Source organism: Melanotaenia boesemani, chromosome 24 (assembly GCF_017639745.1).
Source record: "Melanotaenia boesemani isolate fMelBoe1 chromosome 24, fMelBoe1.pri, whole genome shotgun sequence".
Classification (NCBI taxonomy): Eukaryota; Metazoa; Chordata; class Actinopteri; order Atheriniformes; family Melanotaeniidae; genus Melanotaenia; species Melanotaenia boesemani.
Window position 1 is genome coordinate 16,012,993 of NC_055705.1, and position 15,933 is coordinate 16,028,925.

At 39.4% G+C, this 15,933-nt stretch overlaps 1 protein-coding gene across 4 annotated transcripts; it reads left to right on the forward strand.

Moving 5' to 3' along the window:
- Positions 1 to 6: 6 nt before the first annotated feature.
- Positions 7 to 15,811, forward strand: rcbtb1 (regulator of chromosome condensation (RCC1) and BTB (POZ) domain containing protein 1). Of its 4 annotated transcripts, XM_041979202.1 has the most exons (14): positions 7 to 45; positions 3,888 to 3,998; positions 5,094 to 5,367; positions 5,908 to 6,058; positions 6,663 to 6,829; positions 10,246 to 10,404; positions 10,490 to 10,597; positions 10,784 to 10,956; positions 11,238 to 11,301; positions 11,647 to 11,773; positions 11,873 to 11,999; positions 13,210 to 13,361; positions 13,461 to 13,591; positions 14,205 to 15,811. In XM_041979202.1, exons 3-14 carry the CDS (start codon positions 5,242 to 5,244, stop codon positions 14,343 to 14,345), a joined length of 1,626 nt encoding a protein of 541 aa, XP_041835136.1. In that variant the 5' UTR covers positions 7 to 45; positions 3,888 to 3,998; positions 5,094 to 5,241; the 3' UTR covers positions 14,346 to 15,811. The 4 variants fall into 4 exon arrangements, with proteins under 4 accessions (XP_041835136.1, XP_041835133.1, XP_041835135.1 ...); XM_041979199.1 differs by lacking the exons at positions 7 to 45; positions 3,888 to 3,998 and adding an exon at positions 4,054 to 4,129; XM_041979201.1 differs by lacking the exons at positions 7 to 45; positions 3,888 to 3,998 and adding an exon at positions 4,054 to 4,129 and having other exon boundaries at positions 13,461 to 13,578.
- Positions 15,812 to 15,933: the final 122 nt, after the last annotated feature.

Below are 15,933 nucleotides of genomic sequence, written 5' to 3' on the forward strand. Positions count from 1 at the left end.
TGGTTCCCCACACCGTCGTTTTCTGACTGGCAACATCTTTAGGAGGTGGGTGGTAGCATCACCAGCGACTTAAACAACAACATTTCTTTGTTTCTTTTTCCTGCTGATGTAGAATGACTTCAAATTTCCGCCAAACTCCGCTCAGAATCTTCCTTTTGATGCGGCGTTCACTGTCGGCAAATGTGCACACCTGTTGCATGATTCCGTTGATAAGCTACATTAAGATGTTCTCGTTACTTCGGCCGGCATGCATGACCATTTTATTTTTTATTTGTTTATTTTGCAATGCTTGTTTAATTTCACTATTAGAAAATAAACAAATTAACGGTTAATTAATCATTTTACGTACGCTGCATCAAAATCTCTATTTGGATTCATATTTAGGGATTATTGAAGGTCTGGATGGTAGGCTGAAGTTTGATGCTGAGCTCCGAGTCCTGCAGTGATTTTTAATTCAGATTCAGAGCCAGAGCTGGCGCTGTCCAGAGTGCTGAATCCACACAAGCTGGTCAAACGCGCGTCACATTGACAAGGACGCACGAGGGAAACCTTATCAACGCACAGCTCAGTTATCACTTGCACAGTGTCAGTAACCCCTGAAGAAAAATTAAATTAAATTAAAGAAAGAAAGAAAGAAAGAAAGAAAGAAAGAAAGAAAGAAAGAAAATGTCAATCAACGAACTGGATTAGGGATTCGCTTGCCTCTGAATCAGTTAATTTATTAACTTTAGCCTAAAACAGACCCTTAGTTGAGGAAAAGGAAGGATTTTTATGTACAAAATGCTTTTTACGTTTCCAAATAATCCATTCCTGTTCCTGAACTGACATAAAATGAAGGTTTGGGTCATAAAAAATTCAATATGTGAGAAAGAAATCTCTGTTCAAGAGAAGAGCAGTTTAATCAAATGAAGTGGTTGTGTAGAGAATAAACATGACAGTAAGGACTTCTTTCTAAAGCCATAAAAGAAATTGGGATTCTACTTTACAACCCCCTCATAATCTTGTAAACGAATTTACATTAACTTTTATTTTTCTTTGTAGACTTTAGCTTTATTTAAAATAACAAAACAAACAAACAAATCATAGATAATTCTTGGCTTTAGTTGCATCTTTCTCAGTCATATTACTGAGTGTTTGCATTGTTCACAACTCATAATAAGTTCAAATTAAATTTTTACAGAATTTTTAAAAAAAATCAGGCTACATTGATATTATATCATGAATGCAGGGCATTTAAGTAGAATCTTGCAATGATAATTAATTAATCTCAAACAATTTAATGAAACAAAGCTAATGGCAGTGGTAAGTAAAAATAACTCAATAACTTGTCATGTATTAGATGTAGTATCAGTCTTATAATAAAATGTGAGCAGTGTGATGATGAGGACTGTTTAAATACACGTCATTGAACCATAACATTAAGTGGTCACTCGATGGTTCAGACACTCATTTTGTTTTTGTGAAGGGCTTTATTTTTGCAGTTCACCATCTCGATACAGAACAGCATGTTATGTCAAATTAAATTCACTTGCAGAGGTCATAGTGCATTTTAGGTACATTCTGACATTATACAAAAAGCTGAATAGCCCACCATTTTTGTAAGTATTGGAACTATCTAAAATATAAGCACTTGATATGAGTAAGAAACTGAAATCTGCAGTATTCAGTTGATGTGATGATGACTAGGAGTGAGTGATAGTCCTGTTATATTCAGAGAACAGACATCAGAGTTTTGAGCTTGTTTGTGGAAGTGCATTGTATTTTAAAAAAAGTACATTTCTAAGGATCTTGGAAAAATGTTGATGCTCAATAGACTGGAAGAAGTTTTAAAATCATCACTAAACATTTAAGACCCCTACAATCCAATCAGACAGATTGGGTACAAGTGGAGGAAAAGACCACTACTAACCAGCAAGGCTCATGCAAAAGAAACCATAGGAGGGCTGCAAAGCACCTTAACCGCTTTCTCTCATATTGGAAAATGTTATTTAGTTCAGCATCAGAAGAACTCTAAGTTTCTAAGAATAACTTTGTTGATTTTTGCTGATGTTTCTGGTTTACACTTTAATAAAGTGGGAAGGAACTAGAACAAAGACAAGAAGTAAAGCAAACACTGATGTATGTAAAACAGAGGATTAGCAGTGTAATGCTTTGGGTCTGTTTTGCTATATCTGGGCCAAGTAACAAGTAATTTTGAATAATTGTAAAGGAAAATATCAACCTGTCTACCAGAGAAAGTGAACAATCCAAGCACAGGGGTTGTTCTACCGAAAAAGTTTTAAAGAGGTTTTGAAAGGGTCAAGTTAACAGCTACTTTTACTTTACTTTTACCATTAGTCATATCAAGCAATAACAGACTCACTTTAGAAAGTCCTTTTAGGGAACTGTAACAAGAATTATGTAACCGTCAGGCTCATCAAATTCTGCAAATGCAACAATGGCTTATTTTTAACCTGTCGTTAAAAAGCATATCAAGAAGCTGCTTCGGCTCAGTGTGAAAACAGCTACAGCAGGAAGTTTGTGTATGCAGTATTTTTGCATGCAGCATAAACACACAACAAGTAATGGTTTTGGAAAAAGAAAAGGAGAAACAATAGAGAAGAAAAATGAATAAACTGAGAAGGAGGGAAATCATCATGAATTGCCTCTGGTGTGACTCACAGCTGCTACTGTAGCAGAATGTAAAATATCTGGCACGTAAACAAAGGCAGTTTATAATTCCCTCAACTGACAGCACTTTCTTCTGAGTGGCAGATTTGTCGACTGAGCATCTGTGTCAGACAACAGGATTTTAAGAAGCAGGTTTGCACTGGGTCTGTGGATGTATTGATCTGTTGGCTCAGAGTGAAAATCACAAAGTAACCTGCATCCAGGGAATATCATATATCTGTCAGCCAAACCACAACTGACTGTAACACAAGTAGACAACTGTTTGTAAAGAAGCAAATGAGAAAAAAACGAACCTGTCTTTAAGACTTTGTATTTATCTTTATATAATCTGAATTTGAAACCATTTGCTCACCTATCTCTGCCAGGCTTTTGCTCTGGTGGAATAAAGAGCAGAGATCTATGTGACAGAGCTTCCCCTGCTGTTTATAAAGGAAAACTACATGTAGACTGCTGCCCTTTTTTCCTCAGCTGTGATCGTAAAATTACTTATTCAATAACTGGTCAAAAAATGATAAAACACTTCATCTTACTAAAATCTATGTAAAGCTGAGTGAACCTGACAAAAGATCCTTTTTTAAGATTATTTGTCTTGAAAAAAAAACTCAGACCAAGGGCCATTACTATTCTATAAGCATGGTTTAGTAATGAAGGTTAAAAAAAATAATCATAGTTATCTTACCATTGAACCTCTTACCCCTTGACCACCGAGGAGAGTCTGGACTGACTGCCGAGGTCAGATGTGCTCCACCTCCCAAAATGTAAGCTGATAAAGGCTGCAACAGAATTTAGGAAAGCCTTTGTTTTTCTTTGATATAAAAGTGTGAATATTCTGTGTTATTGTCTTTTTTTATTATTAATTATTTTTTTATTCAGGCTATAATAGATTAAATTATCACCTTTTGTAAATATTACAGCAAGTTTCAGGTTCAGTCACTGCCTTTAAATCCCACCTTAAAACTAACTTTTCTGACAGAAAAGTCTTAACTGCCCTGAAATGTGCCTATAAATAAGATGTATGAGAGTCATAATCTGAATCATGAGCATACTGTTCATGTTTTGGTGTATTGATTTTTGGCATTTAAGTTTCATATTGGCCTTAAATATGAAAGAAAGTATTTATTTACTTACTGACGTACTTACTTACTTACTTATCTATTTATTTATTTAAAATTTTAGACTTGGCCTATGTCCGTGTGACTATTATTGCAATATACCAGACGACCAGAGATGGCGGCACTATGCCAATGTAGATCGGCAGTCGGGGGTTAAGGACGAAGAAGAAGAAGAACAGCCTAGTTCAGACAACACCGGTCAACTGTTTCGTGGAGGTATTTTCACACGATTTTCTAACGTTTTGTGGATGAGAGTTTTTTTTTTCTTCTTAATGTCATTATGCTGAACCGTGGTTGTCTGTATGTCTGTTTGTTCACAGTTGACTTGTTATGGAGCGATGTTTTAGGTAGGAAGAGCGAAGGAAAGCTCTTAATTAAGCTATTAGCTTCACATTTGGCTTAAGCTTCACATGGAGTGACTAAAACATACATATGTATTTTACATGTGGTTAAATAGAGAGTCAGCTTATAACATTTTATGCCATTAAAAATCTACAACTTTATCAATAAATTGAAATTCTTTATCATTTGAATTTATTGACGTAGTTACACTGGTAATGCTTGTGTTTTGGCTGGCTACGAGGGACATGACGTGACGTTGAATTTTACTTTTTAAAAAAAACGCATTTTTAGGGTTACCTGCCAGCACAAGACTCTTCTTATTACATATCGGTTTGTCCTTGGTTTTGTGTAGAGTTTGGCTAACATTATGAATAACCAATGGTGTTCATTCCAGTGAATATTTAGATACTTTTCCTTGCAACACACATATCCATATCAGTGAGACAGAACTGACTGAGGCAGCTTAATGACAAATTCACTGTAATTGAGAATGAAGATTACAATAATTTTCATCTGTTTGCTTTGTTTAAAGTCAGCCAGCACATGAAGCATTAATTGGTACGGTGATAATAGATCACTTGTCGTGCTTTGATTGCATGTAATTAGAATAGTGACTGAAACCGAAGATGATTCAGTTTTCTTCCTCAAAAGTTGAAGAAATCCAATCTCTTTGGGACAGTTATAGGGTTCTGACATATAGATGTAGAATCAGAGTTTATTTTGCATGCATGCAACCCCGTGCAACCCATGCAACCCCATGTCTATACAGGTGTATATATATATATATATATATATATATATACATATATATATGCTTAGTCATGCATTAGTTAGTTATTTCTGGTTTTTCAAAAAGAGAGGGAACCTTTTCACAGAAAACTTCTTTAAAAATGGTGGGAGGGGGGGTTGTAGAGATTATATCCCCTGTTTTTCTACCCTCAACTACCTATTCTCTTCTGCCATTTGCAGTGTCAGCGGGGATGATCGTGCTCCTTGCTCCTTGCCTCCTCCTAACGTCCTTCCTCCCCCTGGGTACCTACCACCTGTTCCACCCTCCTCTCCCCCATCGTCCCTGGTGACTCCTTGTCAACAAGGAAGGCTGAGTTTTGCAGGGGCCATGGTAGATGTCAGTAAGTGGCCCTTGTTCTCCCTCCTGAGCAGAGAGGAACAAGCTACTATCCGACAAGCTTGTGTTTTTGGAATATTTGGTAATGAAGCAATCTACATCACACATAGAGATGAGGTGAGCTTTATGTGTTCATTATACCACCATACTGGTATTACCTTCATCTTTTGGAACTTATTGTTATTTTAAGTATTATGATTTCTTTATAATCCTACTTTAAAATACTCTTAATAGAATGAGATGCAATTAAAGATAGACTTGTTTGCAATAGTTTATCATGTGATATAATTGTGCATGCTGATGTAAAGTTCTTAGCTAAATAAAACCGAATCTAACACTAAATTCTGATATATTTTGATCACCTTAAACAGTAGACAGACATGATCTGTTAAATGTGAAAGATTCATACTTTTGATGAGAGTTGAAGCCCAATGGGATGCTACAAGACATCCAGAGGTGTTTCAGTTAATTGGATTATTAGCACAAAATAGTGGTTCACAATCTTAAAATATTATTTGCTGTACAGTTGCTGACAAAACTATAATAGAAAAATAGTTAACAAGCATTTTATCTAGTATATCAGTTATTAAGAACTTTGGATTTTCATTCTTTTGTCTGTCTCCTGTTGAGTAGTATTGATGTTTGATTATTTTCCAGGTATTTGTGTTTGGGTTGAACTACAGTGGCTGCCTTGGTACAGGAGACAGTGCGAGCACTATTATTCCAAAGAAACTGGATTTACTGGGAGGGAAGAAGGTTATTAGCCTCAGCTATGGCAGTGGACCCCATGTACTGTTGGCTACAGAGGGTAGGTTATTAGTTTGTTCATTTCTCCCCCAGAACAAATGCATTGCAGCCCAGTAGTTGGGAACCTTGCTCACTATCTATCTACACACCAAAATCTAAAGTGCTGTTCAGACCTGGCATTAACATGCGTCCTAGATGATCCAATCAGAAGTAGATGGTGCCAAATATGGGTTACCATGCTCAGTACACATTGGGATTTATTGCCATGGTAACAAACTTGCTCCTACTAACCTGGATGTTAGGCTTTCAGATAAGAGGTCAATTATGTAAAACCAGGACTACGAGAGAATATCCGCCATCTGCAGCTTGTGCTAAATAACCAATTACAATGTTTGACTTAAACTGAGAAGCATTTTTATAAGAACTGTCAGTCAATGTTTATACAGGCTAAAAAAGAGAAACAGGTTACTCTAAGCTTAAAGAGCTGATGGGTTGTCTTAGTCTCAGACTCATGTCCATATTTTATGATAAATAGTTTAGATGGGTTATTTAGAATTCCATGTATGAAAATGCTGACGCGTCTTTGAATTTCACTTTGAGAAATATAGAAGAATCCTGGATAAAGTACATTAACATTGTTCAGTCTTTCTGTTGATTTATTACAGATGGACAGCTGTTTACATGGGGACACAATGGCTACAGCCAGCTGGGGAATGGCACAACAAACCAAGGACTATCCCCGATGCTGATCACTGCTAACCTACAGAACAAAAAGGTGGTTGGGGTTGCATGTGGCTCTCATCACTCAATGGCTCTGACTCAGGATGGAGAGGCAAGTATCTTTTCATTGTTTTATTAACGTTTATTTTTTAACTTATATATCAATTGCATTTTTGTTTGTAATGTAAGAGGGATAAACATTTAATGAGTCAATTCAAACAATATAACATATTTTGTTATGCCACATTGCAGAAAAGATAAGTGGAGGCAAGTTGTAGCTTGGACAAAACTTTGTATAAAATTATTACATAAAACTATAACATCTTTGGATGTGCCAACTTGTGTTTTATGGATCGGCCTCTCAAATACCTTGATCAGCCATCTCCTGCCTGCTGGTGTTTCTGAGCAGCTTATTTTTAACCCAATAGAATTAAAGCTTATCAGACTGGGTGTTGGTAAGGTAAGCAGGGAGGGCAGTTACCATTTTCGCTGTTACTTAACATACACATAGCACATAATAGTTGAGGGATGGATGCACAGGGCTATTGGCTATAGATAAGGACTTAAATATGAGATATTTTATCATTATATAATGACCAGGGGAATTAATTTATCCTGGTTGTAGCCCTGATCAGGTTTGTCTCAGTAGGAGCATCATTTAATGCTGTTAATGTAAGATATGCTTTACAATTGTGTTTGTAAATGTTAATGTTGTTATTACAAGTTAGGTTTAGATAGTATGAGAAAAAGAATGTGTTTGTTTGGAAGGTATTATGTTAGGAGCAAGTATTTGTATGTCTGTAGTTTTAACTCTTTAGTTTCGTGAACTAGCTGTAGCTGTTACAGGTAACCTATTCAATACAGCATTACAGTGACAATATCCGTCCATCCAGCCATTATCTGCCGCTTATCCAGAGTCGGGTCGCAGGGGCAGCTGCCTAAGCAGGGAAATCCAGACTTCCCTCTCCCGGCTACATTCACCAGCTCATCCGGGTAGATCCCGAGGTGTTCCCAGGCCAGCCGAGAGATGTAGTCTGTCTAGGTATCCTGGGTCTTCCCCGGGGCCTCTTTCCGGTGGGACATGCCCGGAACACCTCACCAGGGAGGCGTCCAGGAGGCATCCTGACCAGATGCCCGAGCCACCTCATCTGGCTTCTCTCGATGTGGAGGAGCAGCGACTCTACTCTGAGCCCCTCCTGGATCACAGAGCTTTTCACCCTATCCCTAAGGGAGAGCCCGGCCACCCTGCGGAGAAAACTCATTTCGGCCGCTTGCATTCGTGATCTTGTTCTTTCGGTCAGCTCGTGACTATAGGTGAGGGTAGGAATGTAGATCGACCGGTAAATCGAGAGCTTTGCCTTTTGGCTCAGCTCCCTCTTAACCACGACAGACCGATGCAGAGTCCGTATCACTGCAGACCCCGCACCGATCCACCTGTTGATCTCCAGCTCCATCCTTCCGCCAAGGCTGACAAAGGGCCTTGCCACCGAGGAGCTTTTTAACCACCTCAGCGACCTCAGCCCCAGAGATGGGAGAGCCAACATTAGGGTCCCCTGACTCTGCTTCCTCACCCTGGCGGTCTGATCATCGGCTGCAGAAGCTAGCTCTGGGGACGTGGAATGTCATCTCTCTGGTGGGGAAGGAGCCTGAGCTGGTGCGCGAGGTTGAACGGTTCCGGCTAGATATAGTTGGACTCACCTCAACGCACGGCTTGGGCTCTGGAACCACTGTCCTTGAGAGGTGCTAGATCCTCTTCCATTCTGGAGTTGCTCCCGGTGAGAGGCACCGAGCAGGTGTGGGCATGCTTATTGCCCCCCAACTTGGCACCTGTACGTTGGGGCGTACCCCGTTGACGAAAGGGTAGCCTCCCTCTGCCTTCAGGTGGGGGGACGGGTCCTGACTGTTGTTTGTGCTTATGCTCCAAACAGCAGTTCAGAGTACCCACCCTTTTTGGAGTCCTTGGTTGGGGTGTTTGAAAGCACTCCTTCCAGGCACTCCCTCTTTCTGCTGGGGGACTTCAGTGCCCACTTGGGCAATGACAGTGAGACCTGGAGGGGCGTGATTGGGAGGAATGGCCCCCTGATCTGAGTGGTGTTTTGTTGTTGGACTTCTGTGCTCGTCATGGATTGTCCATAACGAACACCACGTTCAGGTATAAGAGTGTCCACATGTGCACTTGGCACCAGGAAACTCTAGGCCGCAGTTCGATGATCGACTTTGTAGTCGTGTCGTCGGACTTGCGGCCGCATGTTCTGGACACTCCTGTGAAGAGAGGGGCGGAGCTGTCAACTGATCACCACCTGGTGGCGAGTTGGCTCAGATGGTAGGGGAGGATGCCGGTCAGGCCTGGCAGACCCAAGCGTGTTGTGAGGGTCTGCTGGGAACGTCTGGCAGTCCCCTGTCAGAAAGAGTTTCAACTCCCATCTCCGGCAGAGCTTCAACCATGTCCTGGGCCATTGAGTCCGAGTGGGTTTGTTCCATGCCTCTATTGTTGAGGCGGCCAGCTGCAGCTGTGGCCGCAAGGTCATTGGTGCTTGTCGTGGCGGTAACCCCCGAACTTGTTGGTGGATACCAGCAGTGAGGGATGCCGTCAAGCTGAAGAATGAGTCCTGTCAGGCCTTTTTGGTCTGTGGGACTCCAGAGGCAACTGACGGGTATCGGCGGGCTTAGTAGAACACAGCTTCGGCAGTCGCTAAGGCAAAAAGTCAGGCATGGGAGGAGTTTGGAGAGGCCATGGAGAATGACTTCCGGACGGCTTCAAGGAGATTCTGGTCCACCATCCGGCGGCTCAGGAGGGGAAAGCAGTGCTCCATCAACACTGTGTACAGTGGAGATGTGGGGCTGCTGACCTCGACTCAGGACGTTGTGAGGCAGTGGAAGGAATACTTCGAAGACCTTCTCAATCCCACCAACACGTCTTCCGATGAGGAAGCAGAGTCTGGGGACAGTGACAATATGACGCATATCACACAGCTGTGAAGTCATGTTGCATTTCCAAACTTCATCAATACCAATTTCCATTTATGACTGAAAGGCTGTGATTAAAAAATAAAAAAACAGAAAACAAAAAAACACTCAGCAAAGAAAACAGTTAAACTTTTTACATTTTCTGATTAATACCTTTTCATTCAGTTGAGTTGTTCTAAATATTCTTAAAGTTTAGTTATCAAATAACGTATAAAAGTTAATAAAGGCTACAAAGAATACTGGATCTGTTTTTGGCTGTAATACAGCTCTAATGATGGTAGATTCAGCTTGTTCAGCTGTGCGTTTTCGCGATGGACATGAAATTCTTGGCGTTGCCTCTGCATTTTCCTTCCTTTCTTCAAACATCACATAAACACATCACTGTATTGAAAATGTCAAAACTGTTCTGTTTTTGATCTTTTGTGACTCTTTTTGTTGAAGAAACTACTCACAAGCAGCTCCTGTTTTAAATGCAGAAACATGAAAACAGCAAATGCAATCAAAACAGCTGTGGAAGTAATTGTATCTCCTCACATCATAATACTACTACCTCTCCGGTAGGTCTTTGCATGGGGTTATAATAACTATGGCCAGGTGGGTACAGGCTCTACATCTAACCAGCCCTGCCCCAGGAGAGTCTCCGGATGCCTTCAGGGCAAGATGGCGGTGGGCATCACGTGTGGTCAGACCTCCTCCATGGCTCTGGTTGACAATGGAGAGGTGATGAAGACATTTTAATCTCACTGAGCATAATAAGTAAATGGGAATTCGCCACAAATAATGAGGTTATATTGTGTCTATTTAGGTTTATGCCTGGGGATACAATGGAAATGGCCAGTTGGGTATTGGGAATAACGGAAATCAGATGACTCCTTGTCGCCTTACTGCACTTCAAGGATTATGCATTCAGCAGGTGGGACATTTAACAATAATGTGATGCTGACAAGTGGTTTTATTATTAAATAATACCAGGAATTACTTATGCTGATGAAAACATATGTAGCATTTGTTAAAACTAAACCAGAACATATCATATGATTGAACTGATTTGGACTGAATTGTAACTTGCAGCACTCTTAAATCATTTTCTGCTTTCCAGATTGTATCAGGATATGGACACTGTCTGGCACTGACAGATGAGGGGCTGCTGTATGCCTGGGGAGCTAACACCTGTGGTCAACTAGGAACTGGCAACAAAAACAACCACCTCAGTCCTGTACAAATCATGGCTGACAAAGAGAGGTACAGTGGAGGTGGAAAACTTGACAACAGGCAATGTTCTCTCCCATCCTGTTAAAATGTAAACTTCCTGTGTCCTGTCCTCATTTTTCTCCGTTTGTTTCACCTTCTGCCTGGTTATAAGTTGTTGTCAGTGGACAAAAGGAGCTCTTCCTCTTTATAAACAAAGACAATAGGCTAATTTATGTAACAGCAAAATGCTATTCACTCTATGTTTTGCATTTGCTGTTCAAAAAAAATGTATTTACTTTGTGTTTATGAACATACTTGAATGGAAAGTTTTTGTTAATATTAATGCATCTCTCATCCAACAGGGTTGTAGAGGTTGCAGCATGCCATTCAACATATACTTCAGCAGCAAAGACCCAAAGCGGGCAGGTATACATGCATTTTATATTGTTTGTGATTACCAATATAAAGTTTTCATTTGGTGATTATGAACGAGTCAGTTAATGGTATGAAAAAGAAAAAAAAAAAGTTATGTTTTATATTGGGTGAATTATTTCCTTCTAATTGCACAATAGTGGGCTTAAACTCCCAAATATCAGTTGTTAGTTGCTTGTGAAATTCATTATTATGGCTGTATTCGTCTGTTGAAGCAGCATACAAAAGTAGAGCAAGAAAGAAATTAATTTACCCCTGATTACACAACACTCATGAAAATGAATAGATAATTAACTCCTCCTAGGCTGTAGTTCTGAATTATTGGTTATTATCTTTCAGGTGTACATGTGGGGTCAGTGCCGGGGCCAGTCCATTGTCTTGCCCTACCTCACACACTTCACCAACACCGATGACGTCTTCGCCTGCTTCGCCACACCCTCTGTCATGTGGCGTCTCGTTTCAATGGGTGAGAGAAACTGAGCATATCAACTTTCAGCTGAATGAGGGGAAAACTAGATGGTTCATCATTATTTTAAGTACTGAACAATACTCTGCTTTATTCTAGAGCATGGTGATTTCATGACACTTGCTGAGGCTCTTAGGAAAGAGTTTGACAGTCCAGAAACGGCCGACCTCAAGTTCAGCATCGATGGCAAATTTATCCATGTTCACAAGGCCGTGCTAAAGATCAGGTGTGTCTCTCTGAATGTTTTTTTTTTTTCTGAGTAAGTGTGGTTATAAATATATGTTTATTATACAAAACGTTTCAGTCGTTTCTAACAGAGGAAATTGAAACCCCTGAAGGTCAAATGTGTTCAATCACGAGTTAGAATCAGAATTTTGTCTTGAGACCCATAGTTCTCAAACTGTGGTACGAATACCAATGGTGGTACTCGCCCCCCCTCTATTTGCATGTACAGATTGTGTAGAGCATAAGCTGTACATTACGGATAAATACTTCTGTACAAAATTATCAAAATGGTGAGTGGACTCATGGATGTGGATGAGTATGATGAGCGGGAGAGAGTTTCAGACGTGAATTTTCCAAGAAACCTGACAGCAGCGCTCCAGGTGACCTACTTTTTTGTTGTGAAAATATCATGTGATCTCATCATGCAGGCATGAGCCAAGCATATATTCTATTGTACAGTCATTAAGCAAACTTAGCAAAGTGATTTACATCTGAAGATGGTAAGATAAGGTAAGGTAAGGGTCTTGCCTAAATACCCTACGAGAAGGTGCTCGTCCCCCGTGCGAACTCAGGTCTCCCTCATGGGAGATGGCTGCCCTGCTAACTAAGTTATCCAGCCACAGAAAGTTCTGATCTGAAAGTGTCTTCTAGTTTTGTTTAATGTTGATAGACCGAGGAAAACCAGAGATGTCATAGTTTGAATTTAATGATAAAAAATATGTATCCAAGCGTTAAACCTTCTGTTCAGATATGATTATTTTTGTGCATTTTGGGCCTTATATGTTAATAAAGTAGGTTAAAGGGGGAAAAATGATCAGATTAACTTGAGGTTGTGCTGAAAAAACATTTTTGTGTGGTGTATATATATATAAAAGCCAAATCAAAAGTGTTCAAAAAACCAAAATAGTCCTATTTGTCTTTATGATATATATTATGTGACAGTTGTGGTAATAATCTCATTTTACAATTATTATTGCCACCACTCAACAATAAACATTTTCATTTGGAGGTAACCTACCCCTGAAGTGTGCCTGATGGACAAGTGTCTATTATTTCTACTGTATTTTATTTTAATGTCATTAAGGTGGCACTTTGAGAGCCTGATATTTTCTAAAAATCCAAAGATGTAAGAACCACTGGGCCATACATTTGATGCCAACTTTGATGTCTGTTTTTGTTACTGTTTAATGATGGTTTTCTTTTGCAAGTAGATGCGAGCATTTCCGCTCAATGTTTCGCTCCCAGTGGGCAGAGGATCATCAGGAGGTGATCGAGATCAGCCAGTTCTCTTATCCCGTCTACAAATCCTTCCTGCAGTTTCTCTACACAGACACGGTTGACCTGCCACCTGAGGACGCCATTGGTTGGCATGCTTTCCTACATATTTGAATCGCTATCATCTCACTTAATCGGATCATGTGGACGGATAGATTTCTATGGTTTGTGTTTGTGTTGGCTGCAGGGTTGTTGGATCTGGCCACCTCATACTGTGAAAACAGGCTTAAACGTCTGTGTCAGCAGATCATCAAGAGTGGAATCACTGTGGAAAATGCCTTCACCCTGCTGTGTGCCGCCATACGGTATGATGCAGAGGTACTGTTATGCTGACACATACTCTCTACTCTCTTTAGGGTTAAAGTTGGAATGGTTAGTTTTACATTATGATCTTAACTGGATGCAACATATTCACATATCTACCTGTAGCCATGTTTGATTATATGCTGTAGGTCTCAGTGGATGATAATGACAGATATAAATGTGAATATGACACTTTGTCTGAAGCATTTATTGTCCAACTTTCCATTATCGCAGTTCTCCTTATGTGTCAGTCTGAAAGATGGGTCACAGTAGTGCTTCTCTATAGTGACATCTAATGTTCATGCAGTGTACTGCGTTAGCAAAACAACATTCATATTGTCATTCCCTATCATACCTAGACATCTTATAGAAATCCCAAAAAAGTATATAACAAGAACATTTCATACTTGGCCTAAAAACACCCGTCACTCTATAGAATGACTAGACATTATATACAATGCTGTCCCTTCATACTTTGACAGTAACATTTACATCTAAATCTCATCCAAACAACTATTGAATGCATATTTACTTATTGGCTTTAAATAATAGAAGATGCTATATTTCTGTTTGCCCTAACATGAGCTTTTATTGTATTTTAATTACTTTTTATTGTTTGTTTTTGCAGGACCTTGAGAAGTTCTGTTTCAGGTTTTGCATAAACCATCTCACTCAGGTGACACAGACCGATGCCTTCTGGCAAATAGATGGAGCGATGCTCAAGGAGTTCATTGGCAAAGCCAGCCGCCACGGAGCCTTCAGGAACTGAGCCATATTCTTAGTTTTCTTCAGTTTAGAAACTACAGGATATTCTGTCAAAGTGGAAGAGGTTGTGTTATGGCTTCAGCAGCAGAATGCACCGTTGCTTTAAAAATTAAAAAAAAAAAATCACATTCCTGCTGACCCATCTCATGACAAAACAGGAGGCCATCTTATGAGATGTTTGTCAGTATATTTACTGGAGTACCCTGCATATTGCACACAGTGAACTGCAGTTTAAGTTGTATTATCTGCAGTTCTAAATTTAGCACTTTGGCCAATACCTGTGAAATCTGCTAGCTCATGCATATTTTAATGCTGTATGTGTTCTTGAATTGTTGTTTTTCTTGGCCAGTTCTTCCACTCCTGCTTGACTTTACAACAAAGTTCATGTTAAAAACCAAATTATGGGAGAGCAATTCCAAAGAACTATCTGTGTCTTTCAGTAGGAGCTGAAAGAAATGGTTTTTGTTTTATTTTTTTTTCTTTGAATATATTAGATAACTGACATACACTGGTTAACGACCACTATACTGAAACATTTGTATTACACCCTCCTGTGATTTTTTTGTTACATTCCATTTAGTAGAGTTGTAGCTTACAATACAGGTAATACTGTGGGTGTTGTACATCCCTTGGCTGGTTATTGTTACTGTTCTGTACACTTACGGGAGTTCAGGACCATTTTGGGAAGTTCTCTTTTTTTTCTAAGAGTTTTTTGGTATATGTTTCCTCTGCCTGGCTTTTGCTTTGTGGCATCTGGGGGAAAATGTCTTGTTCTTATTCTCTCTGACATATAGTGCATTTTAAAAGTCAAAGAGCAAATTTGAAGGTTTAGGTGAAAGTATTTTGCACAAAAAGCAGCAGTGAGTATTTTATGTGCTGTTACAGTAATCATAACCTCTTATTTTTCTTTTGGCTTTGAGTTACAACAAAAATCTCCCTGCAGGTCCTAGCTTTTACTTTCTGCTGCATCAGTGGGTGTGGTTGGAAAATAGTTTATTGGCCTAGTCATCCTGCAGCAAGTCCGGTGAGATCTGTCTCTGTTTCTTAGTTAGGTTTCTGTTTCCTGATACACTGAGGCTTGATGACCAATCCTTAATTGGGTTGAATTGACCTGTTTATGGTTAAATAATAAAATACTTTGTGGTTTCATTCAGGTTGGAGAACAATTTCACATGCTTTAATGTGGATTTCTGTTGCAACTAATGCTCAAGTGAAATATGCTGTAGGTTCTTAGTATTGGGTAAATAAGAACATGAATCACAAACTTCTTTTTTCTTGATGTGTCTAAGGGGAATATAATTTTGTTATGCTTTTTTAAAAGCTCTATATACTTAGCAGTTTGTAACTGTAACTTATAACATGCAATTGTTGGAATTTGTATTACTGCTATTTTCCGGTTGACTACCTGTTTTTGTTTTTTGTTTATTTTTTAATCGTGTCATTACGGTTTCAAATAAATAATGATGCATATTTGTTTTTGTGTAAATTATATTTTAATTATATTCCTTTGGATTTGATTTACGTCTACTTTTGCGAAAGCTTCACCCAGAAACAATAGAAAGTTTTATGATGAGCTGGTTTTCATCCTGTCT